The sequence below is a fragment of the Mustela erminea genome, chromosome 13 (genome assembly GCF_009829155.1).
Source record: "Mustela erminea isolate mMusErm1 chromosome 13, mMusErm1.Pri, whole genome shotgun sequence".
Taxonomy (NCBI): domain Eukaryota; kingdom Metazoa; phylum Chordata; class Mammalia; order Carnivora; family Mustelidae; genus Mustela; species Mustela erminea.
The window spans coordinates 66186545-66212289 of NC_045626.1; the positions used below are offsets into that span (position 1 = coordinate 66186545).

General features: G+C 44.3%; 3 protein-coding genes across 8 annotated transcripts in view; all 3 read right to left on the reverse strand.

Moving 5' to 3' along the window:
- LOC116571641 (immunoglobulin lambda-1 light chain-like) overlaps window positions 1-25745 on the reverse strand; it is a 1068967-nt gene that overhangs the window by 603590 nt on the left and 439632 nt on the right. The window lies entirely within an intron of this gene.
- The window catches only part of LOC116571638 (immunoglobulin lambda-1 light chain-like), a 1139351-nt gene that overhangs the window by 574744 nt on the left and 538862 nt on the right, over window positions 1-25745 (reverse strand). The window lies entirely within an intron of this gene.
- Window positions 5578-7319, reverse strand: LOC116571637 (methylsterol monooxygenase 1). The gene has a single exon (XM_032309735.1). It carries the CDS (start codon window positions 7275-7277, stop codon window positions 6396-6398), a length of 882 nt encoding a protein of 293 aa, XP_032165626.1. The 5' UTR covers window positions 7278-7319; the 3' UTR covers window positions 5578-6395.

Here is a 25745-nt window from a genome sequence, read left to right on the forward strand (position 1 = left end):
CAAATCCTCACTCTACCCAGCCCCCTGGAGTGCCAGTCTCAGCAATTTCAGATCAGGCCTGCCATGCCCCAGACCCTAACCCTAACCCTAGGTTGGGTTTTCTGGCTTCCATCTGCAGGACCCTATCCCACAAGACCTCCAGATTGAGGACCCCAGAGCCAAATCCCAGGAATCCACCTGCTACCCAGATGGAAACTGTGCCATTGGAGCTGCACTCAACCCTCGGAGCAGGACAAACCTGCATGCCTCCCTGAGGCCACGTCCACATTCGGTGGCCCCCATGGTCACCAACCCAGAGAATGAGGCACTGCATGATGTCCTCCCTCAACTCAGCCCACCAGGGAGCCTGCCTCAGCACCAGTAGATCTGGCCTGCCATGCTCTTAGGCCCTAACCCTAAATGTAATTTGGGTTTTCAGGATTCTACCCTAAAGGCCCCAAAGCCCCCCAGATTAAGGACCTCTGAGTAATACCCCAGAATTCAGCCCACAATGCCATTGCAAACCAAACCATTTGGAGCTGTGCTGAACTCACAGAGTTAGAGAAACCTGCAAGCCCTCTTAAAGCCACCACCACCTTTGGTGGCCCCCTGGCCACAAAAATGGACCCTGATGCAATGACTGACAAATCCTCAACTTGGCCCTGACCAGCACATGCCTCAGAAATGGCAGATCAGGCCTGCCATGCCCCTAGGCCCTAAGTCTAAACCTACGTGAGATGTACAGGCTACCATGCCCAGAGGCCTGGCCCACAACCCAGCCAGATTGGAGACCCACACCTGAGACTCACACCAGAATTCTGCCTCCCACTGAGGGTACAACTCTGCTGCTTGGAGCTGCACAGAACCCTCAGAATGGGAGAAACCTCTATGACCCCATGAGGCCACCCCAGGTTCTGTGGAACCCCTTGACACAAACCTGGAATCTGATGCACCTCCAGACATGTGCCCTCAACTCAGCCCACCAGGGAACCTGCCATGGCCCTAGGCCCTAACCCTAATCCTAGTTTGGGTTTTTAGGCTTCCATCCCAAAAGATATAGCCCCAAACCAGCCTCATTAAGTACCACCTGAGTGATACTCCAGGATTCAGCCTCCCATGTGGTAGGAAGCTGTGCCATTTGAAGCTCCACAGAACCCTCAGAGAGGGAGAAACCTGCATACCCCACTGTAGTGACCGCCCCCCCCCCCCCCCACCATCTGAAGCCCCATGGCCACAAACCCGGATTCCGGATTCTGAAGCACTACCTGTCATATGCCCTCAACTCAGTCCCAAGGGGATCATGCCACAGTACTGGCATATCAGGTCTACCATGCCCCTAGGCCTTAACCCTATCTCTGATTTGGGTTTTCAGGCTTCCATCCCACGAGGCCTGACCCCAAGCCCCCAAGATTAAAAACCCCTGAGTGACACCCCAGGACTCTGCCCACCATGCAGGAGGAAACCATGCTGTTTGGAGCTGTGGAGAATCCTCAGAGTGGGAGAAACCTGCATGCCCCACCTGAGGCCATCCCCTACCTTCTGTGTACCATTGGGCCACAAATGCAGAAGCTGACACTCAGCCTGCCACCCAGGAGGAAACCGTGCCATTTGAAGGTGAGTAGAACACTCAGAGTGGGAGAAACTGCATGCCTCCCTGAGCACACCCGCCTCCTTCAGCAGCCCCCTGACCACAAACCTGGACCCTGTCATCCCACCTGAACCCTGTCCTCAATTCAGCCCCCTGGGATCCCTCTGCAGTGCCAGAAAATTGGGTTTTCCATGCTCCTGGCCCTAATCTTAACCCTAGGTTGGGTTTTCAGTCTTCATCCCCAGAGGCTGGGCCCCCAATTCCTCCATATTTGGACCCCTAGACCCCACAACCCAGGACTCTGTCTGCCACCCAGGAGGAAACCATTCTGTTTGGAGCTGCACAGAACCCTCAGAATGGGAGAAACCTCCCATCCAAGTACTAACCAGGCCCGACCCTGCTTAGCTTCCGAGATCAGATGAGATCGGGCGCGTTCAGGGTGGTATGGCCATAGACAGAATGGGAGAAACCTGCATGCCCCCTTAAGCCAGCTCCACCCTCAGCATCCCCCCCAGGTACAAACCCAGAGCATAATGCACCAACTGACCCTGGCCCTTAATTCAGTGCCCCAGACATCCTGCCTCAGCATCGGCAGATCAGGCCAGCCATGCCCCTGTGCTCTAGCCCTAGCCCTAGGCTGTGCTTTCAGTCTTCTGTCTTCTGTCTTCTGAGGATCAACACCAAAGCCTCACTGATGGGTTACACCTGAACTATACCAGAATATTTCCTGGCCCCCTGAGGCTATCCCACTTTCAGCAACTCTCTGTACACTACCTGGATCCTAACACTCACACTGACCCATGTCTTCAACTCTGCTCCCCAGGTTGCTCCTCTCGGGGTGGCATATTGAGCCTGACATGACCCTCAGCTAATAACTATGTTTAACATAACCTAAACTTAGGTGCATTTTCTGTCTTGTGTCCCCAGAATACAGGTACCAAAGCCCCACATTTGTGGGACACCTGAGAAATGCCAGAGGACTCTGCCTTCTACCCAGAAGGAAACAGTATAATTGGAACTCTGCCAAGGACTCAAAGCAGAATAGATCTGCCCTTCTCCTCTATGGCCACCCCCATCTTCTGTAGCCCCATGGACACCAACCCGGAGCCTGACTCAGCCTGACCCATGTTCTCCATTCAGTCCACTTGAGAGCACCGCACAGCACCAGCAGATCAGGCATGTCATGTTCCTGGGACCTAGCCCTAACCCTTCGTTGGGTTTTCAGGCTCTGTCCCCAGGGGACTGGCACACAAGTCCCACAGATGGGGACACCTGAGCAATATTTGAGATCTCTGCCTGCCACCCAGAAGGAAACCATACCATTTGGAACTCTGCAAAGGATTCTGAGCAGGAGAAATCTGCCATGAACCACTGAGTTCACCCAGAATCAGCAGCTCCATGGACACAAACATGAACCTGACACTCACTCTATCCATCACTCTGTACTCAGCCCTCTGGATAGCTTGCCACACTACCATCAAATTGGGCCTGCCATGCTTCTAACCCCTAATGGAAGCTTAGTTTGTGTTCTGAGCATTCCATTCCTAGGGGCCTGGCCCCCTGCCCCAGGGACTGGGGTCACCTTAGCAATACCACAGGACTCAGCCTAACACACAAGAGGAAAGCATGTCATGTAGACCTCTAGAAAGTATTCAAAGCAGGAGAAAATGCCTGCCCATCTGAGTCTATCTTAGCAAACCACCACTTTCAGTGGCCTCTAGGCCACAAACCCTGTGCCTGACCTGAACCAGAACACTCATCCTTAATTCCAGACTCTAGGAATCACACACACTGTCAGCTGTTTGGTCCTGCAAAGCCCCTTGACCCTAACTCTATCCCTAGGTTGGGTTCTCAGGTATCCGTCCCTTAAGGGTGGGCTCCAAAGACCCAGGATTTGAGGATGGCTGAGCAATACCAGAGGACTCAGCCTCCCATCCAGAAGGAAATCTTTCCATAATGGACTCCAATAAGTATATAGGTCAGTAGAAATCTGAAGGCCCATATGTTTCCATCCCAGTGAACTCCCACTTTCAAGGGCTCATGGATTGAAACCCTGAGCCGGACACTCACGCTAACACATGTCCTCAACTCAGCCATCCAAGACGCTCACCATACGGTTGGCAGTTTAGACCTTCCATGCTCCTAGGTCCTAACCATAACCCTATTTGGAGTTCTGAGAGGTCCATCTGTAGAGGCCTGGCTCCCAAGCCCCAGGTATTGGGAACACTTGAGCAAAACCAGAGGATCAGCCTGCCACACAAAAGGAAACTCCCTTTTTTACTCCAGACTGGATTGAGAGCATGAGAAATCTGAATGCAAACCTGAGACAATGTCAGTGAAGCTACACTTTCATCCACCTTCAGAACTTGATACACACCTTAAAACTCCATTTTAACTCAGACCTTGTGAAGATCTGCACAGTTCTGGCTGAATGTATTCTTCCAGGCTTCAGGGCCTTAACCCAATGTAAGGCCTAGACATGGGTGAAAATATGAATAGACATTTCTCCAATGATGACACGCATGTGACCAACAACTATATGCATAAATATTCCATATCACATGGCTTCTGGGAAATGCAAATCTAAACCATATTGAGGTGTCCTATCACACTAGGCAGAATGTGTAAAATTAACAAGACATGAAACCACAAACGTTGGTGAGGATGCAGAGAATGGAGAAGTCTCCTACACTCCTGGTGGGAATGCATACTGTTACATTCACTCTGGAAAACAGTATGGGGTTTCCTCAAGAACTTAAAAGTAAAGTTACCCTAAAGCACAGCAATTGCACTACAGGGTTTTTACCACAAAAATAGAAATGTAGTGAAAAGAACTGGCACCTGCAGCCCAGTGCTCATTGCAAAAATATCCACTATAACTAAACTATGGAAAGAACCCAGATATCTATGGATAGAGGAATGGATAAAGAAGATGTGGTTCGTGGAGGAGTCAAGATGGCGGAGAAGTAGCAGGCTGAGACTACTTCAGCTAACAGGAGATCAGCTAGATAGCTTATCTAAAAATTTCAAACACCTGCAAATCCATCAGCATATCGAAGAGAAGAAGAAGAGCAATTCTGGAAACAGAAAAACAACCACTTTCTGAAAGGTAGGACTGGCGGAGACGTGAATCCAAAGCGACGGGCAGATAGACCCCGGGGGGAGGGGCCGGCTCCCGGCAAGCGGCGGAGCAACGGCGCACAAAATCAGGACTTTTAAAAGTCTGTTCCGCTGAGGGTCATCGCTCCAGAGGCTAAATCGGGACGAAGCCCATGCGGGGTCAGTGTGGCCTCAGGTCCCGCAGGGTCACAGAAGGATCGGGGGTGTCTGAGTGTTGCAGAGCTTGCGGGTATTGGAACGGGAAAGCCGGCTACAGAGACAGAGCTGACAGTAAGCTCAGGCTCGGTGTTACCTTGAACCAGCCACAGGCTCGGTGAGCTCGGAGCGTGGCAGGAGGTCAGGCAGACGGGAGTAACTGGGCGCTGTTCTCTGAGGGCGCACTGAGGAGTGGGGCCCCAGGCTCTCGGCTCCTCCGGGCTGGAGACCAAGAGGCCGCCATTTGTATTCCCGTCCTCCGGAACTCTACGGAAAGCGCTCAGGGAACAAAAGCTCCCGAAAGCAAACCCGAGCAGATTACACAGCCCGGCCCCTGGTAAGGGCGGTGCAATTCCACCTGGGGCAAAGACACTTGAGAATCACTACACCAGGCCTCTCCCCAAGAAGATCAAAAAGAAATCCAGCCAAGACCAAGTTCACCGACCAAGGAGTGCAGTTTCAATACCAAGGAGAGCAGCAGAATTCCAGAGGAGGAGAAAGCAAAGCACAGAACTCATGGCTTTCTCCCTGTGATTTATTTTAGTCTTGCAGTTAATTAATTTTTTTCTTTTTCATTTTTTTTTTCTCGCCTTCTGGTAAAATTTTTTTTTAACTTTTACCCTTTTCTTTTTTTAACGTTTTTTAACTAGTTTATCTACTATATATATTTTTTCTTTTCTTTTTTTTTTTTATCGGACAAAAAAATCACATTTATTTCAAGAGTTCAAAGTGCAAATACAGCAAGTCAGTTCACGTTTCAAGATACAGTTTTTAAGTATAATGAAAACTTGATATACAAAAATGAAAGGGTAAATAGCAGAAATAAAGCTCAATTTTTTAAAAATTTCAAGTAACCCGAAAACCTTTAGACTAAAATATTCCACTTACAATTCAGAAATGCCTTAATTTATAGACACCAGTAGTACAGTGCAATCCCAAAGGACTTCTCAAAGAAAGAGAATCACCCCAAACCAGCTGGCTCAGGACAAGAGTGAAGTTCTCCGTGCTGGCTCTTCCTGCTTCGGCACCCTCACTCACGCTGTCAATTGATATGGTTCAACCCATGATACTTTGATGTTTAGGCAATTCCAAAAAATGTTTTAAGTTCAATACGAGGCCAACACCCTACTAAGAGAGTTTCTGAAATGGCCACTATATATTTAGAAGATTTTAAAGACCAATTTCAACTTCAGGCCTATGATATTACTGGGGAAAGACACAGATTAATACTTCTTCCATTACTTAAAACCTTTCTGTAAGGTTAGCAACATGGCCTTTACCACTTCCTCATGAAAAATCGTACTTAAATACTTATTTACTTATTTCTACACATACACAGTTTTTATGTAAAGTAGAAAAAGTTCCCACTAGGAAGATAATTAAAGGTTGTTAATGTTCTCTGTATCATTTAGCAGCCAAGACACATGTTTATTTCTGCTCTGCAGAAGCAATGTTAGCTACTTGCTTCAATTCAGGAAAAGTGTGTACCTTCAGGAAGGTTTAGATGAGATACTTATTCAGTCTTTTTCTCAATCTTCTTCATCTTTTCATTGTAAGCAACAAATTGAGAGTCTGTTCCGAAAATTCTATCCCACCATGTAAATGTTGAAGCGTAGTTTCCGATGAAGTTCATATGGTGGAAATCATGATGCCGAGAACCAGCATAGAAAGGGATCAGATTTAAAGGGTTGAGAGGAATGTCATAACCACTATGGACGTCAATAGTTTCTATCAAACGAATAGTCACCCATGCCCAAAGGAGAATGACGTGATCACATAAAAGCATGATTCCAATGAAAAATCCAGTTCCAAGAATCAGAGTTTCCAAGGGATGTGCATATTCAGCTTCCATTCCAAATGGAGCCTGAAACTCATGATGAACTTTATGAATATATTTATATATTCTTTTGTGGTGTAAGAGCCTATGCAGGAAATAGTGCCAGGTATCCTCAATCACCGCACAGCCAAAGCACTTTGCCAAAAGCAGGTACCATCTTGGCATTCTTTCCCAATCATAAGGTATATTAAAATACTCTGTAAAATAATAAGTTCCACAGATCAAAGGAAGCTGGATAAAAAAGTGATTAAAGAGAAGTACTTTAAAACATTTCCACTGGTTTTCCCATGTTTCTGGTTTATCCTTTTGAATTTTATACTTTTTCATGTAAGGTATAAATTGAAACAAAAATCCAGGTAAACAGAACAAGAAATAAAGGACCTCATGAACTATCAAGGATCCCCATGTTGCAATCTGGAACTTTGTATAATTATCCAACATATAGTTCCATGCATTTTTAAATGGTTCTTGTAGAGGGTTCTCAGGTAAAAGTGAATCTACATACTCCACAGCCAAGGATGCTGAACTAAAGATGCTGACACTTTCATTTGTTGCCATTTTTCAAATCTCTGCAGAAAGCCTTAGAATTCTGGACGACTGCGCGGGCTATATTTTTTCTTTTTTATATTTTTCTTTATTTGTTTTCTTTTTTTAAAATTCTTTTCTTTTCTTTTCTTTTCCTTCTTCCTTTTTGAACCTCTTTTTATCCCCTCTATCCCCCCTCACAATTTGGGATCTCTTCTGATTTGGTTAAAGCATATTTTCCTGGGGTTGTTGCCACCCTTTTAGTATTTTACTTGCACCTTCATATACTCTTACCTGGACAAAACGACAAGACGGAAAAATTCACCACACACAAAAAAAAGAACAAGAGGCAGTACCAAAGGCTAGGGACCTAATCAATACAGATATTGGTAATATGTCAGATCTAGAGTTCAGAATGACAATTCTCAAGGTTCTAGCCGGGCTTGAAAAAGGCATGGAAGATATTAGAGAAACCCTCTCAGGAGATATAAAAGCCCTTTCTGGAGAAATAAAAGAACTAAAATCTAACCAAGTTGAAATCAAAAAAGCTATTAATGAGGTGCAATCAAAAATGGAGGCTCTCACTGCTAGGATAAATGAGGCAGAAGAAAGAATTAGTGATATAGAAGACCAAATGACAGAGAATAAAGAAGCTGAGCAAAAGAGGGACAAACAGCTACTGGACCATGAGGGGAGAATTCGAGAGATAAGTGACACCATAAGACGAAACAACATTAGAATATTTGGGATTCTAGAAGAAGAAGAAAGAGAGAGGGGAGCAGAAGGTATACGGGAGGTATACTGGTATACTGGGGAGAATTTCCCCAATATGGCAAAGGGAACGAGCATCAAAATTCAGGAGGTTCAGAGAAGGCCCCTCAAAATCAATAAGAATAGCCCCACACCCCATCACCTAATAGTAAAATTTACAAGTCTCAGTGACAAAGAGAAAATCCTGAAAGCAGCCCGGGAAAAGAAGTCTGTAACATACAACAGTAAAAATATTATATTAGCAGCTGACTTATCCACAGAGACCTGGCAGGCCAGAAAGAGCTGGCATGATATTTTCAGAGCCCTAAACGAGAAAAACATGCAGCCAAGAATACTATATTCAGCTAGGCTATCATTGAAAATAGAAGGAGAGATTAAAAGCTTCCAGGACAAACAAAAACTGAAAGAATTTGCAAACACCAAACCAGCTCTACAGGAAATATTGAAAGGGGTCCTCTAAGCAAAGAGAGAGCCTACAAGTGGTAGATCAGAAAGGAACAGAGACCATATACAGTAACAGGCAATACAATGGCACTAAATTCATATCTCTCAATAGTTACCCTGAATGTTAATGGGCTAAATGCCCCTGTCAAAAGACACAGGGTATCAGAATGGATAAAAAAAACAAAACCCATCTATATGTTGCCTCCAAGAAACTCCTTTTAAGCCTGAAGACACCTCCAGATTTAAAGTGAGGGGGTGGAAAAGAATTTACCATGCTAATGGACATCAGAAGAAAGCAGGAGTGGCAATCCTTGTATCAGATCAATTAGATTTTAAGCCAAAGACTACAATAAGAGATGAGGAAGAACACTATATCATACTCAAAGGGTCTGTCCAACAAGAAGATCTAACAATTTTAAATATCTATGCCCCCAACGTGGGAGCAGCCAACTATACAAACCAATTAATAACAAAATCAAAGAAACACATCAACAATAATACAATAATAGTAGGGGACTTTAACACTCCCCTCACTGAAATGGACAGATCATCCAAGCAAAAGATCAGCAAGGAAATAAAGGCCTTAAACGACACACTGGACCAGATGGACATCACAGATATATTCAGAACATTTCATCCCAAAGCAACAGAATACACATTCTTCTCTAGTGCACATGGAACACTCTCCAGAATAGATCACATCCTCGGTCCTAAATCAGGACTCAACCGGTATGAAAAGATTGGGATCATTCCCTGCATATTTTCAGACCACAATGCTCTAAAGCTAGACCTCAACCACAAAAGGAAGTCTGGAAAGAACCCAAATACATGGAGACTAAACAGCATCCTTCTAAAGAATGAATGGGTCAACCGGGAAATTAAAGAAGAATTAAAAAAAATCATGGAAACAAATGATAATGAAAATACAATGGTTCAGAATCTGTGGGACACAACAAAGGCAGTCCTGAGAGGAAAATATATAGCGGTACAAGCCTTTCTCAAGAAACAAGAAAGGTCTCAGGTACACAACCTAACCCAACACCTAAAGGAGCTGGAGAAATAACAATAAAGAAACCCTAAGCCCAGCAGGAAAAGAGAAATCATAAAGAGCAGAGCAGAAATTAATGAAATAGAAACCAAAAAAACAAAAGAACAAATCAAGAAAACTAGGTGATGGTTCTTTGAAAGAATTAATAAAATTGATAACCCCCTGGCCTGACTTATCAAAAAGAAAATAGAAAGGACCCAAATAAATAAAATCATGAATGAAAGAGGAGAGATCACAACTAACACCAAAGAAATACAAACTATTATAAGAACATACTATGAGCAACTCTACGCCAACAAATTTGACAATCTGGAAGAAATGGATGCATTCCTAGAAACATATAAATTACCACAGCTGAACCAGGAAGAAATAGAAAGCCCGAACAGACCCATAACCAGTAAGGAGATGGAAACAGTCATTAAAAATCTCCAAACAAACAAAAGCCCAGGGCCAGACGGCTTCCCGGGGGAATTTTACCAAACATTTAAAGAAGAACTAATTCCTATTCTCCTGAAACTGTTCCAAAAAATAGCAATGGAAGGAAAACTTCCAAACTCATTTTATGAGGCCAGCATCACCTTGATCCCAAAACCAGACAAGGATCCCATCAAAAAAGAGAGCTATAGACCAATATCCTTGATGAACACAGATGCGAAAATTCTCACCAAAATACTAGCCAATAGGATTCAACAGTACATTAAAAGGATTATTCACCACGACCAAGTGGGATTTATTCCAGGGCTGCAAGGTTGGTTCAACATCTGCAAATCAGTCAATGTGATACAACACATCAATAAAAGAAAGAACAAGAACCATATGATACTCTCAATAGATGCTGAAAAAGCATTTGACAAAGTACAGCATCCCTTCCTGATCAAAACTCTTCAAAGTGTAGGGATAGAGGGCACATACCTCAATATCATCAAAGCCATCTATGAAAAACCCACCGCAAATATCATTCTCAATGGAGAAAAACTGAAAGCTTTTCCGCTAAGGTCAGGAACACGGCAGGGATGTCCATTATCACCACTGCTATTCAACATAGTACTAGAGGTCCTAGCCTCAGCAATCAGACAACAAAAGGAAATTAAAGGCATCCAAATCGGCAAAGAAGAAGTCAAATTATCACTCTTCGCAGATGATATGATACTATATGTGGAAAACCCAAAAGACTCCACTCCAAAACTGCTAGAACTTGTACAGGAATTCAGTCAAGTGTCAGGATATAAAATCAATGCACAGAAATCAGTTGCATTTCTCTACACCAACAACAAGACAGAAGAAAGAGAAATTAAGGAGTCAATCCCATTTACAATTGCACCCAAAACCATAAGATACCTAGGAATAAACCTAACCAAAGAGGCACAGAATCTATACTCAGAAAACTATAAAGTACTCATGAAAGAAATTGAGGAAGACAGAAAGAAATGGAAAAATGTTCCATGCTCCTGGATTGGAAGAATAAATACTGTGAAAATGTCTCTGCTACCTAAAGCAATCTACACATTTAATGCAATTCCTATCAAAGTACCATCCATCTTTTTCAAAGAAATGGAACAAATAATTCTAAAATTTATATGGAACCAGAAAAGACCTCGAATAGCCAAAGGGATATTGAAAAAGAAAGTCAAAGTTGGTGGCATCACAATTCCGGACGTCAAGCTCTATTACAAAGCTGTCATCATCAAGACAGCATGGTACTGGCACAAAAACAGACACATAGATCAATGGAACAGAATAGAGAGCCCAGAAATAGACCCTCAACTCTATGGTCAACTAATCTTCGACAAAGCAGGAAAGAATATCCAATGGACAAAAGACAGCCTCTTCAATAAATGGTGCTGGGAAAACTGGACAGCCACATGCAGAAAAATGAAATTGGACCATTTCCTTACACCACACACAAAAATAGACTCAAAATGGATGAAGGACCTCAATGTGTGAAAGGAATCCATCAAAATCCTTGAGGAGAACACAGGCAGCAACCTCTTCGACCTCAGCCTCAGCAACATCTTCCTAGGAACATCGCCAAAGGCAAGGGAAGCAAGGGCAAAAATGAACTATTGGGATTTCATCAAGATCAAAAGCTTTTGCACAGCAAAGGAAACAGTTAACAAAATCAAAAGACAACTGACAGAATGGGAGAAGATATTTGCAAACGACATATCAGATAAAGGACTAGTGTCCAAAATCTATAAAGACCTTAGCAAACTCAACACCCAAAGAACAAATAATCCAATCAAGAAATGGGCAGAGGACATGAACAGACATTTCTGCAAGGAAGACATCCAGATGGCCAACAGACACATGAAAAAGTGCTCCATATCACTCGGCATCAGGGAAATACAAATCAAAATCACAATGAGATATCACCTCACACCAGTCAGAATTTTTATAAAAAAAATTAAAATCAACAAGTCAGGAAATGACAGATGCTGGCGAGGATGCGGAGAAAGGGGAACCCTCCTACACTGTTGGTGGGAATGCAAGCTGGTGCAGCCACTCTGGAAAACAGCATGGAGGTTCCTCAAAATGTTGAAAATAGAACTGCCCTATGACCCAGCAATTGCACTATTGGGTATTTACCCTAAAGATACAAACGTAGTGATCCAAAGGGGCACGTGCACCCGAATGTTTATAGCAGCAATGTCCACATTAGCCAAACTATGGAAAGAACCTAGATGTCCACCAACAGATGAACAGATAAAGAAGATGTGGTATATATACACAATGGAATACTATGCAGCCATCAAAAGAAATGAAATCTTGCCATTTGCGACAACGTGGATGGAACTAGAGCATCATGTTTAGCGAAATAAGTCAAGCAGAGAAAGACAACTATCATATGATCTCCCTGATATGAGGAAGTGGTGATGCAACATGGGGCTTAAGTGGGTAGAAGAAGAATAAATGAAACAAGATGGGATTGGGAGGGAGACAAACCATAAGTGACTCTTAATCTCACAAAACAAACTGAGGGTTGCTGGGGGGAGGGGGCTTGGGAGAAGGGGGTGGGATTATGGACATTGGGGAGGGTGTGTGCTTTGGTGAGTGCTGTGAAGTGTGTAAACCTGGTGATTCACAGACCTGTACCCCTGGGGATAAAAATATATGTTTATAAAAAATAAAAAATTAAAAAAAAGAAGATGTGGTTCGTATATTCAATGGAATATTACTCAGCTATCAGAAAGGATGAATACTTATCATCACATCAACCTGGATGGGTCTCGAAGATATTATGCTGAGTAAACTATGTCAATGAAAGAAACACAATTATCATATGGTTTCACTCATATGTGAAATATCAGAAACAGGGCAGAGAACCATAGGGAAAGGAAGGGGGAACAGAATGGCAAGGCATCAGAGATGATAAAAAAACCATGATAGACTCTTAAGTATAGCAACAAACTGAGGGTTGCTGGATGGGGCGGGTTGGTAACTGGGTGATGGGAATTAAGGAGGGCATGTGATGCAATGAGCACTTGGTGTTATACACATCTGATATGTTATTTAACACTACATCTGAAACTAATGATGTATGGTAAGTTGGCTAATTGAATTTAAATTAAAAAAAATGAAAGAACTCAAAGAAACTACCTTCAAAATTTGTATGGAATCACAAAAGATACTGAATAACGAATACAATGTTATGAAGAAAAACAAAGCTGGAGGAGTCACAATTCCATATTTCAAATTATACTACAAAGCTACAATGATCCTAACAGTATGGGACTGGCACAGAAATACACACAGTGACCAAGGGAGCAGAATAGAAGCGCAGACATAAACCCACAATCACATGCCCAATTAATCTTCTGCAAAATAGGCAAAAATATTAAAAGGGAAAAGTACAGTCTCTACAACAAATGGTGTTGGGAAAACTGGACAGCTATGCACAAAAGATTGCAATTAGACTGCTTTCTTACACCAGATGGACAAATAAACTCAAAAGAGTTTCAAGACCTCAATGTGAGACCTGAAATCATAAAAATCCTACAAGAGGGCACAGACAGTAACTTCTCTGACATGAACCATACATTTTCTAGATACGCCTCCTAAGGCAAAGGAAACAAAAGCAAAAATAAACTACTGGAACTACATCAATATAAAAACTTACCACACAACAGAAGAACAATGAAAATGTAATAAATAGAAGACAACCTACTTAATGGGAGAAGATGTTTGCAAATATCATATGCAATAAAAGAGTAGTGTCCAAAATATGTAGAACTGATACAATGCAACACCCAAAAAACAAATAATCCAGTTAAAAAATAGAAGACATGAGCAGACATTTCTCCAAAAAAGAAATACAGATGGCCCACAGTCACGTGAAAAGATGTTCACCATCAACCATCAACAGGAAAATCCAAATGAAAAGTTCCATGAGATATTACCACACACTATCAGAATGGCTAACAGCACCAGCAAAAGAAAACAGATATTGGGAGGATGTGGATAAAAGGGAACCCTCTTGCACTGTTGGTGGGAATGCAAGTTGTTGCAGCCACTGTGGAAAACAGTATGACTGTTCCTCAAAACGTTAAATATAGAACTACCTTATGATCCAGCAATCACACTACCAGGTGTTTACCCAAAGAATATGAGAACAATAATTCAAAAGGATACATGTGCCCCTATGTTTCTTGCAATATTTACAATATTACAATATGGAAGCAATCCAAGTATTTCTGGATAATTTGATAACTGAGATGATACATGTACACACACACACACACACACACACACACACAGTGGAAAATTACTCAGCCATAAAAAGAATGAAATATTGTCATTTGTAGATACATGGATGGAGCCAGAGAGTACTATCCTAAGTGAAATCCATCAGTCGGAGAAAGACAAATGCCTTTTGATGTCACTCTTCTATGGAATTTAAGAAACGAACATACAAAAATAAAGGAGAAAGAAGATACAAAACAAAATACTGACTCTGTGGTTGCCAGAGTGGAAGTGGATGGAGGGATGAGTGAAATAGATGACAGGGACTAAGAGTACACTTTTCTTGATGACCGCTGAGTAATATCTAGAATCACTGTATCACTATATTGTACACCTGAAACTAATACACCACTGTATGTTAACTCTACCTGAATTAAAATGAACAATAAAAAAGTTTTTTCTTCAGTAAACTATTTGAAAAAGCTTTTGCTATGCAATGTTCATAAGACTTACTTGAAAGTATTTACTGTACAATAATTATTCGCTCTATGCCTGGAATTCAAATTTCACTGAATTCTTATACTTTTCCTGTTAATTGTAGCCCACAGGAGCCATGGTTCCTTTCCATCTGGGGTCAGCACCTATGCTTTCAAGAGTGTAAGTAGAGACAGATGTCACTTCACTGTCCAGAAAGCTATTATTGTTTCTGTTTTTGTGTGAGGTTGTCATAGAGTATGGGACAAGTTTCAGAGCAGGTTTGTTATATACTCTGGATCTCCACTTCAGTGGTCATTACCTGTATCTCTTTGTCTGATAAGTTCCTGTGGATGGGCTTGCTTACAAGCACATACCTGGAAGACAAATGTGGGTGGGCTTGGTGTGGGACAGGAAGAGGACCAAGTACAGACAGGGTTTGATCCCTCCCCTGATCCAGGAACGGCCGTGGGAGTAGGTATGGGAGGCAGAAGCAACAGGAAACCACTAAGGTCACCAGCTGAATGCAGGGAGCCCAGGGATCTTGAGATACAGGGCTTGAAGTCTGTTCTGAGCTACCTCTGGGCAGGAAGGGAAGAAGAAAAGAGGAGAAATTGCCTGCACCTGGTCCATGCCAGCTTCCCACCACTACTGGTACACATCAGTCTACACAGCTGACATAGTCTGGGCTCAAGATGGGCTGTCTTGGGTCCCTCAACCCTCAGTGGGACAGATGGCTCCAGGGCTCAGGGACATGCTGAGGGAGATGGGAAGGAGGGCTGCCCCTCCCAGGTCATCCCCTCCTTGAGCAGGCAGCCCTCCAGGACTGCTAAAAACCCACTGACAGTTTTGAAAGACATGCCATGGATGAACTAAGGCATTGAGAAATATAAAACAATATTCGTTTTTAAGTTCAGAGCTGTCAGCTCATGAAGTGAGAAGATCTTCCCTGAGGAAGACTGAGGGGAGGGCAGGTCAGGCTGAAAAGGAATGTAAAAATAAATACAATTGTGACTAAAAAGACAAAAGATCAATGAAAATGAGAGCTGCCTTTGTTGGAAAGATAAAGAAAACTAACAAACATTTAGCTAGACTTACCAAGAAAGAGAGAGGGCTCAAATACAATAGGGAAAGAAAGATGATTAATTCCTGTCTCACACCAAAATCCTAGAGAACACAGGCAGCAATCTCTTCAACCTCCAGCACAGCAACTTCTTTCAAGACACGTCTCTATAGGCAAGGGAAACAAAAGCAAAAATAAACTTTTGGTACTTCATCAAGATGAAAAGCTTGGAAACAATCAATAAAACTAAAAGGCAACCTGTAGAATGGGAGAAGATATTTGCAAATGCTATTACCGTTAAAGGTCTGGTATCCAAGATTTACACAGAATTTCTCAAACTCAACACCCAAAAAACAAAGAGTCCACTCAAGAAATGGGCAGAAGACATAAAAAACACTTCTCCAAAAAAGACTTACAAATGGCTAACAAACACATGAAAACATTCTCCACATCACTTGTCATCAGGGAAATAAAATCAAAACCACAATGAGACACCACCTTACACCAGTTAGAATGGCAAAAATTAAAAGACAGGGAACAACAAATGTTGGTAAGGATGTGAAACATCTTACACAACAGTGTAAGAGGGAACCTTCTTACACTGTTGGTTGGAATGCAAGCTGGTAGTCACTCTGAAAAACAGTATGGAGTTTCCTCAAGACAGTAAAAATAAAGCTACCCTGTGACCCACCAATTGCACTCTTGGGTATTTACCATACATATTTGGTAAAATGAAGAGGCACATGCACCCCAGTGTTCATAGCAGCAATGTCCACAATAGCCAAACTGTGGAAGGAGCTGAGATGTCCTTCAACAGATCAATGTATTAAGAAGATGTGGTTCAGGGGCCCCTGGGTGACTCAGTGGGTTAGGCCTCTGCCTTTGGCTCAGGTCATGATCTCAGATTCCTGGGATCGAGCATGCATAGGGCTCTCTGCTAACTGGGGAGCCTGCTTCCCCCTCTCTCCCTGGCTGCCTCTCTGCCTACTTGTGATCTCTCTCTCTCTTTCTGTCAAATAAGTAAATAAAATCCTTTAAAGAAAAAGAAGATGTGGCTCATATATACAACGGAATATTGCTCAGCCATCAGAAACGATGAATACTTACCATTTGCATTGACATGGATGGAACTGGAGGGGATTATGCTAAGTGAAATAAGTCAAGCAGAAAAAGACAGTTATCATACAATTTCACTCATATGTGAAATATAAGGAATAACACAGAGGGTCATAGGGACAGGGTGGGAAACCTGAATGGGAAGATATCTGAGAGGGAGAAAAAGCATATAAGACTCTTGACTCTGGGAAACAAATTGAGGGTTGCAGAAAGGGAAGTCGGTGGAGGAATGGATAACTGGGTGATGGGCATTAAAGAGGGCATGTGTGGTGATAAGCACTGGCTGTTATACTTTATGAATCATTGAATTAATTAAATCATTAATAATGAATCATTGAACATTACATTAAAAATAATGATGTATTATTTCTTGCCTCCTTGAATTTAAATTAAAAAAAATGAGAAACTTTAAATAAAGGAACAAAAGATGATCCATGACAATGAATATCACAAAAATACAAAAGATCATAAGAGTACTATGAGCAAGTAGAAGCCAATACACTGGACAACCTAGAAGAAATGGATAAGTCCCTACCAACAACCTAGAAAGATTGAACCATGAAAGGAAAAAAAATCTGAACATACTGATCACAAGTAAAAAGATTGATTTGATGATCAGAAACCACCCAAGAAACAGATGTCCAGTGCCAAAAATTCAAGAAAAGGATTCAAGAAACACTACAAGAAAAGGAAACGCCAATATCCCTCATGAACATAGATGTCAAAATCCTCAAGAAATTAATCAACAAGCAGAATTCAACAATACATCAGGAGAATCACACAACATGATCCAGTGGGATTTATTCCAGTGATGCAAGGACGATTCCACATCTGCACATCCACCAATGGGATACACCACCTTAACAAAATAAAAGATAAAATTATATGATTGTTACAATAGATGCAGAAAGAACTTCTTACAAGATTAAATATGTATTTATGATAAAACCCTAAACCATCTGGGTATTGGGGGAACATACCTCCACACAATAAAGGCTCTATATGTTGCATGGAGCACTGGGTGTGGTGTATAAACATTGAATTCTGGAACACTGAAAAGAAATTAAATATATATATATATATATATATATATATATATATATATATATATTTTTTTTTTTTTTTAAAGGCCCTATATGAAAAGCCCATAGCTGACACCATACTCAAGAGTGAAAATCTGAGAACTTTTCCACTAAGATCAAGAACAAGACAAAGATAGATGCCCACTCTCACCACTTTCATTCAACATAGCACTGAAAGTCCTAGACAAAACATTTATACAAAAATTAATGTGAAATCCAAATACGAAAATAAACAGTCACTATTTGCAGATGACATGATACTATATAGAGAAATCTATAAAGATTCCACCAAAAATCTGTTAGAGAAAACAAATTCAGTAAAGCTGCAGGATACAAAGTTGGCATACAGAGACCTGTTGCATTTCTTCTTTTAAAAGATTTTATTTATTTGATAGAGGAAGCATGAGCACAAGCAGGGGGAGCAGCAGAGGGAGAGAGAAAAGCAGTTTCCCCACTGAGCAGGGAGACTGATTAAGGGCTCCATCCCAAGACATGACCTGACCTGAAGGCAAACGCTTCACCAACGGAGCCACCCAGGTACCCCAACTTGTTGTGTTTCTATATACTGAAGAAAAACTTTCACAAAGAGAAACTAAGAAATCAATGCCATTTACAATTGCATGGAGAAAAAAATATCAAGGAATAAGAGTAACCAAGAATAAGAAAGGCCTGGTACCCTGAACACATGGTGGAAAATAAAGGGAGTGTATGTGTGTGTTGGGGTGGGGAGGAATGTGTGGGTTAAAGAAATGGAAGATGACTCAAATAAACAGGAGCATATGCCATGCTCATTAACTGGAAAAATTAACAATGTTAACATGTTCATCATACCCAAAGCAATCTACAGATGTGATGAAATCCCTATCCGAATCCCAGTGACATTATTCAAAGAAATAGAAGACAGTTCTAAAACTCATATGATTTCACAAAAGACCCCAAATACCCAGAGCAATCTGGAGAAAGAAAGCTGCAGTCTCCACACTCCCATATTTCAAGCTAGAATACAAAATTATGATTATCAAAACAGTATGGTACTGGCATAAAAACACACACAGAGAATAGAATAGAACAAAATAGAAAACTCAGAAACTAACCCACACATATATGGTCTTAACTTACAACACAGGAGAAAAAAATGTACAATGCGGAGAGGACTGTCTCTTCAGTGAACGATACTGAGAACACCGGACACTATATGCAAAAGAATGTAACTAGATAACAACACCGCACACAGAAATTTTAAACAGATGAATGACTTGAACATAAGACCTGAATCCATAAACCTACAAGAAAAAAACACAGGTAGTAAGTTTCTCAACATTGGTTTTGGCAAAGTCTTCATATCAGACACCAAAAGCAAAGGAAACAAAGGCAAAAATAAGCAAGTGGAATGACATCAAACTGAGATCTCTTCACAGCAAAAGAAACCATCAAAAACTTAAAAGGCAACTTACCCAATGACAAAAAAAAAATCTGTAAATCATATGTGTGAGAAGAGGTTAATATCCAAAATACACAAAACACACATATAAATCTAAACAAAAACAAAATAAAAAATGGGGAGAATATGTGAATAGATCCTTTCTAATGATAACATACATGTGGCCAACAGACACAGAAAAAGGTGTACAACATCACTAATCGTCATCAGGGGACTATAAGTATATAGGCGTCAGCTGTCACAACTGTTGGAACAGCAATTGTCCCAGAGACAGACACCAGGTGTGGTCAAGCATGTGTAGATGAGGGGACCCTATGGGCTGTTGGTGGGAATGTACATTGGTGCAGCCACAGTGGCAAACAGTATGGAGGTTCCTGAAAATAATAAACACAACTACCACAAGACCCAGTAATTACTCTTTCGAATATTTTTTGGAGAACACAAAAACACTCCCTCAAAAAAAGAGATGCATTCTGAAGTTCACTGGAGCATTGTTCACAATAACCAGACATGGAAACATAAACCTTGAGAACATTATGCTAAGTAACTTAGACACAGAATGACAAACACCAGATGCTTTCATGTCCATTCCACATGAAAACAAAAACATAATGAACACATACTTACTGAAAACAAATTGGTGGTTGCCAGATTCAGGGAATTTGGGGGTGGGGTGGCGGGAAACAGATGAAGGTGATCAAAGGTGGCAATGTTTGAGTGATAAAATCTGCAGGTCATGGAAAGTTCTGTGTAACATGGAGACTAAAGCTAACCCTGCAGGAGAGGTACAGGTTCCCCCACTCTTTGAAAGTACAGATTTCCTAGGAAAACTTTCACAGCAGAAATTGTGTAAAGAAGGAATTACCATTAAATTAGTGAGTATGATCAGTATAGAAAAATTAGTGAGTATAATCAGACTTCAAAAATTTCTTCTTGTTTAGAGCACCGTATGTCTGCAGGGCCACCCCCTGCATTGGCCCGGGATCCTGAGTGGTTGCCATTGTTTTGAACGCTGCCAGAGAGCCCTCCGTGAGTCAGGTGCAGGTGAGGCCAATGGCTCCTGCTCGTTAGCTCCGGGGGTCCCCTCCCTGGTGCTGGCAGATAGGGCCTGCCCTGTCCCTCTGCCCAGGCCTAGCCTGATCGCAATTTGGGCAGAACGCTCGAGAGAATTGGCCGGAAAATGGCTGGTGAACTCGCTTCAGGCACCACATGTCTGCAGGACCACCCTCTGGGCCTGGCCCAGGATCCCAAGTGGTCACGGCTCGAATGCTGCCAGAAAGCCCTCCATGAGTCAGGTGCAGTCGAGGCTGACACTTCCTGCTCCTCAGCCTCTGGGGTTCCCCTCCCTGGTGCTGGCCGATGAGGTCTGCCCTGCTCCAAGGCCTGGGCCCGAACCCTCACCTGCTTTCTCAGCCTTCCTTTTCCAGGGTCCTGTCCTTCAGTCCCACCAACTGGGGAACCCTGAGTCTTGTGCCACAGGTCCACCTGCCACCTCAACAGAAACGGTGCCTTTCAGAGCTGCAGAAAAGCCTTGGAGCCAGAGAAACCCTCGTGCCTCCACGGAGGCCAGCCCCAACCTTTGGCACCCCAGTGTCCTGAAACATTGGAGGCAGATGCCTGGCCACAACCTCTCCCTCAACTCTTCTCTGGAAAAACTCCCCTGTGCTGGGGTCCCCGGGGGGGGGGGGGCTCGACGTCTCAGTGTTTTCCGGGTGGCCGAGACATGCCCCTAGGGAGAAAGGGCCTTCAGCCTCGGGGGACAGGATGGTCCACAGGGCCGCCCAATGCAGCCTATTCTCACGAGCATCCTGCCCAAATTGATCACGATCTTTGGAGTGGAACTAACCTGGTCTCCCTTCCAAACCAGCCCCACCATCAGCGGTCCCCTGGCCAGAAACTCAGATTCTGCCACACTGCAGGATGCATTTCCTCAACTCAACCCGGAGTGGAGCCTGCATTTGGCACCGGCAGATTGGAGCAGCCATTCCCCAAAGCCATAACCCTAATCCTAAATTGCGTTTTCACATTTCTTTCTACAGGGGCCTGTCACGCAAACTCTCTGGCTTGGGAACCCAGGAGTCATACCTTAGGAGTCCGCCTGCCACCCAGCAGGTAACCAGTCCATTTGGAGCTGCACGGGGCCGTCAGAGCCAGTGAAAAAATGCATGTCCCCATGAGTACTCTCCCACATTCTGCAGCCCCCTGGAGCCTGATGCGCCACCTGACCACCATCCTCAACTCGGCTCTTCGGGGAACCCACCTCCAAGAAGTTTGGGCCTGCCACACCCCTATCTCAGCTCTCCTCAGGTACCCCTGTCAGCTCTAGGGAGACATAGAACTCCCCTGTCTGTGGCAAAGCTCTGGGATCCCCCCTCCTTCTTCTCAATTGACATCGGCCCAAGGCTTTCTTGAGAAAGGGGGAAGGCTACCTCCTGACTGCTTAACACCTCCTTTCCTCTTCTGCCCTATTTCTCTCCACTTACCTTTGTACCTGGGAAAACTGGAAGGACGTATACATGGAACATGGACATGCTCTGACATCTGAATCTTCCTGGCAGCCTTCTGAGGGCTCCTTATGCAAACAAAAACTAGTGTATCCTACCACAGTGTGTTTGAAGATCATCATCAAGAGAACAAGAGAGTGAAAATCATTCCATTTTTACCTCACTCTTCATGAAGTAGAACATGGTCTTCTTATCTCTTTCCTTGACTTCAATTTCAATTTGTTTCCAGGCAGTGTTCATTCCTTTGCTTCAGGAATAGGATATCATGATTTTTCACCTGCACAGAACACCCAGAGCTCATCACAACGAGGACCCTCCCTAATAGCCGTCACCCATTGAACCCTTCCCCTCCACACCCCTACTCTCTAGCCACCCTCAGTTGGTGCTCTATGTTTGAGTCTCTTTCCTCATTGACCTATCTTTCTCCCCTCACTATGTTCATGTTTTCTTTCTGAAATTCCTTGGAAGTCAAATTATAGGCTATTGGTCATTTCTTACTGGTTTCACTTAGCTAAATCTACTCTAGATCTATCCACATCCTTGCAAATGGTAAGGTTTCATTCTTTCAGAACTTGGCTCCTGTTCCATTAAGAATATGTGGGATATTAGATATCTACGTTCATATATCTAGGTAGATAGGTAGATAGATATAAATGTACATATCGCTCATCAGCAAATGGACATTGGGACTCCCTCCACTGTTGCTATGGTTGATAATGCTAGTGTCAATGTCATGATGCTTGTACCCTATCGAATGTGCATTTTTGTGCCCTTCAGGGAAATACCTAGGAGGGCAACTGCTGGATCCTATGGTTGGTCAGTTCTTAGCTTTTGGAGGAAACATCATTCTCTTTTCCAGAGTGGCTGCAACAACCCGCAAGCCCACCGACAGTGCAGGAGTGTTCTGCAGGAAGCAGAACATTCCCTGTCAGCAATTTCCTAAGGAGGAAACAGAAAAACTAGGGGATAACATGACTCAGCCAACGTCTGGGAAGCAGCCCCAGAAATTCACCCCAGGGTTCCTGACGCCATGCCTTGGGATGCCATCAGAATGCCTCTATCCAGTGGAATTCCCAAAGACTCTCCTTCTGACTCCACCACCCATGAAACTGCAGAGAAAAGATGCCATGCCCAACTCTCTAGATGGTCCACTGAGTGAAACTAGAAAGTCAAGCTTTGCTTTTCAATCGTCCGAGGCTCCTTGGAATCCTTTTGAATGTTCCCTCTACCCTCATTTGAACTCTTTGATACAAAAGACAAATCCATTAGGACCCATCCCCTTGGACAAAGGAGAAGCCATCCTCCAAGCCTCTCTCTGACCATAAACAGCCACCTCACTCTAGATGCCAGCCATTTCACCACAGTCTAGCGCCCATGGAATCAACACTGTTAGATGAAGGAACACATTCTAGGTCCCAAACACACACTGAGTCCATCTCATCTTCCCTTTTCGAATCCAAGGGATTGCCTAGGAAAGAGATGTTCCAAATACATTTGTGGGCCAGAAATAAGCAGAGAAAATGAGATCCCCTGCCAGGTGCTCCCTGTAGGGAAACTCAGGAACCCTAGCATCCACTCTCCATTGCTGACAGCTGTGTTCATGTGACTTTTTGGCTCCACTAGAGAAGAGAGAAAACGCAGGATGTTTGGGGTGAAAGATAAGTTTTGCCTCCCATGCTGGCATGGATGTGCCACTGTGCCCCATGGGCCTGCTCTTTTCTCTGAATGTTGATGTCCTGTGATAAGCTGCATGACGGACTCAGATGCTGATTTCCAAACTTCAGGTCTCATGGAGCCAGAGTGAAGAAGGGTTCTCAGGTGCAGATATGTAGGCGCCTCCCACCTAAAGCCTACACACCTGCTCCGATTCCTGGGAGAAGGAGAGACACATGCTTGTTTCTTAAGTGGTCATTCACTTCTTTCTAAAGCCAGCCAATGCCCTTGTCCTTTTGGGAGAAGCAAATAGATTCGTACAGACAGACACTCACGTCCTCAGTTCCAAAGGTACCATGGGTTGAGTTTGGTTCCCCCGCCTCCAGACCCCAACCGGGACGACCCTCCCGAACCATCCTGACAGCACATTCCCATCCAACCTGGGGCAACGGGACACAGCGCTGACTGAGTGGGGGCCTGGTTCCAGCAATTCTTACCACTACTCTTGAGCCTGGGGAAACAGTCTTCAGCTCAACACTCTGTCCTGTAAAAACAAGCTGCAGTGCCTCATGTTTCAGGATCTCTCACCCAGCGCCCCTCCACTGCTCTCAGAGCCAGCAGGTTGCACAGAGTCCTACTCTGGTGTGTTTGCCACAGCAGCTCGCTGATGCCTCCAGTGGTGGCAAGAGGCATTGCACCCTTACCATGCTCTGTATGACCACAGCACACCATGCCCTCCAGTAGCCTGGATCGGCCCTGCTGAGCCTTCCACACACCCTAAATCAACTCCCAAACCCTCCACAGGTCTAAAGCCACACTGGCACTGTCCCTCAATATTGGGCTTTCTACGCCACTCCCCATGAGTCCAAATGCCACTCAAGTGGAAGTGGTCGCTTTTGGAGGTGTGGAAAAGCCTCAGAATGAGAGAACTTTCATAAACCCACAGAGGCCATCCACAACGTCCAGGCGCCCAGTGGCCTGAAAATTTGGAAGGCGAACACCTGGCCTACAAACACCTCCCTCAACTCTATTCCAGGAAATCTCCCTTGCGCCGGGGCCCCCCAGTGGGCCACATATAAGGTGCGTCTTCTGACTGGTTGCGACATGCCCGAGCAGGAAGAAAAGGGGACCTGCAGCCACGGGAGGACCAGGGCGGTCCCACAGGGCCCTGCCCAACGAAGGCCTATCTCATGAGCGTTATACCCCAAATGATCATGATTTTGGGCAGATGCATGTGAAAAATTGGCCGGAAAAATGCCCAGTGAACCTTGCTTCGGGCACTGCAGGTCTAAAGAGCTGCACCCCTGGTCTGGGCCCAGGATCCCAAGTGGTCATGTCCGAACCCCACCAGAAACCCCTCTGGGAGTCAGGTGCGGGTGACGCCAATGCCTCCTGCTCCTCATCCTTCGGGGGACCCTCCCTGGTGCTGGCAGATGGCACCGGGCCTGCCCTGAGGCCCAGGCATGAACCCTCGCCTCCTTTCTCAACCTTCTATTTCCAGGGTCCTGTCCCTCGGGGCCCCCAACTGGGAAACTCTGAGCTCTGAGTCGTGCGCCACGAGTCCCCCCAAAACCCTGGCACAAACGTTGCCTTTTGGAACTGCTTACGAGCCTTCGGTGAGAGAGACATTTTTTCCAAAAAGTGCTCTGGGAGACAGGTGTAGGCAAGGCTGAAGCCTCCTGCTCCTCAGCCTCCGGGTGTCCCCTCCCTGGCGCTGGCTGATGGGGCTTGGCCCGCCCCGAGGCCCAGGCACGAACCCTCACTGCTTTCTCAGCCTTCCGTGTCCAGGGTTCTGTCCCTTGGGTACTCAGCCACAGGGGACAGGGCATTCTGCAGGTCTGTTCAATGCCGGCCAATTCTCACAAGCGTTCTGCCCAAACCAATCCTGGGATGGCCAGAACGCTCTGGAGAATTGGCCAGAAAACACCCAGAGAACTCACTTCATGTGCCACTCGTCTGCAGGGCCACCCGCTGGGCCTGGTATGGGATGGCAAATGGTCGCGTCCGAACCCCGCCAGAAAGCTCTCTGAGAGTGTGGCACAGGCAAGGCCGACACCTCCTCTTCCTCAGCCTCCGAGAGTCCCCTACCTGGTGTTGTCCGATGTGGCCCGGCCCGCCCTGAGACCCGGACACGAACCCTTGCCTGCTTTCTCAGCCTTCCCTGTCCAGGGTACTGTCCCTCGGGGCCTCCAGCTGGGGAACCCCGAGTCCCGTGCCACGACTTC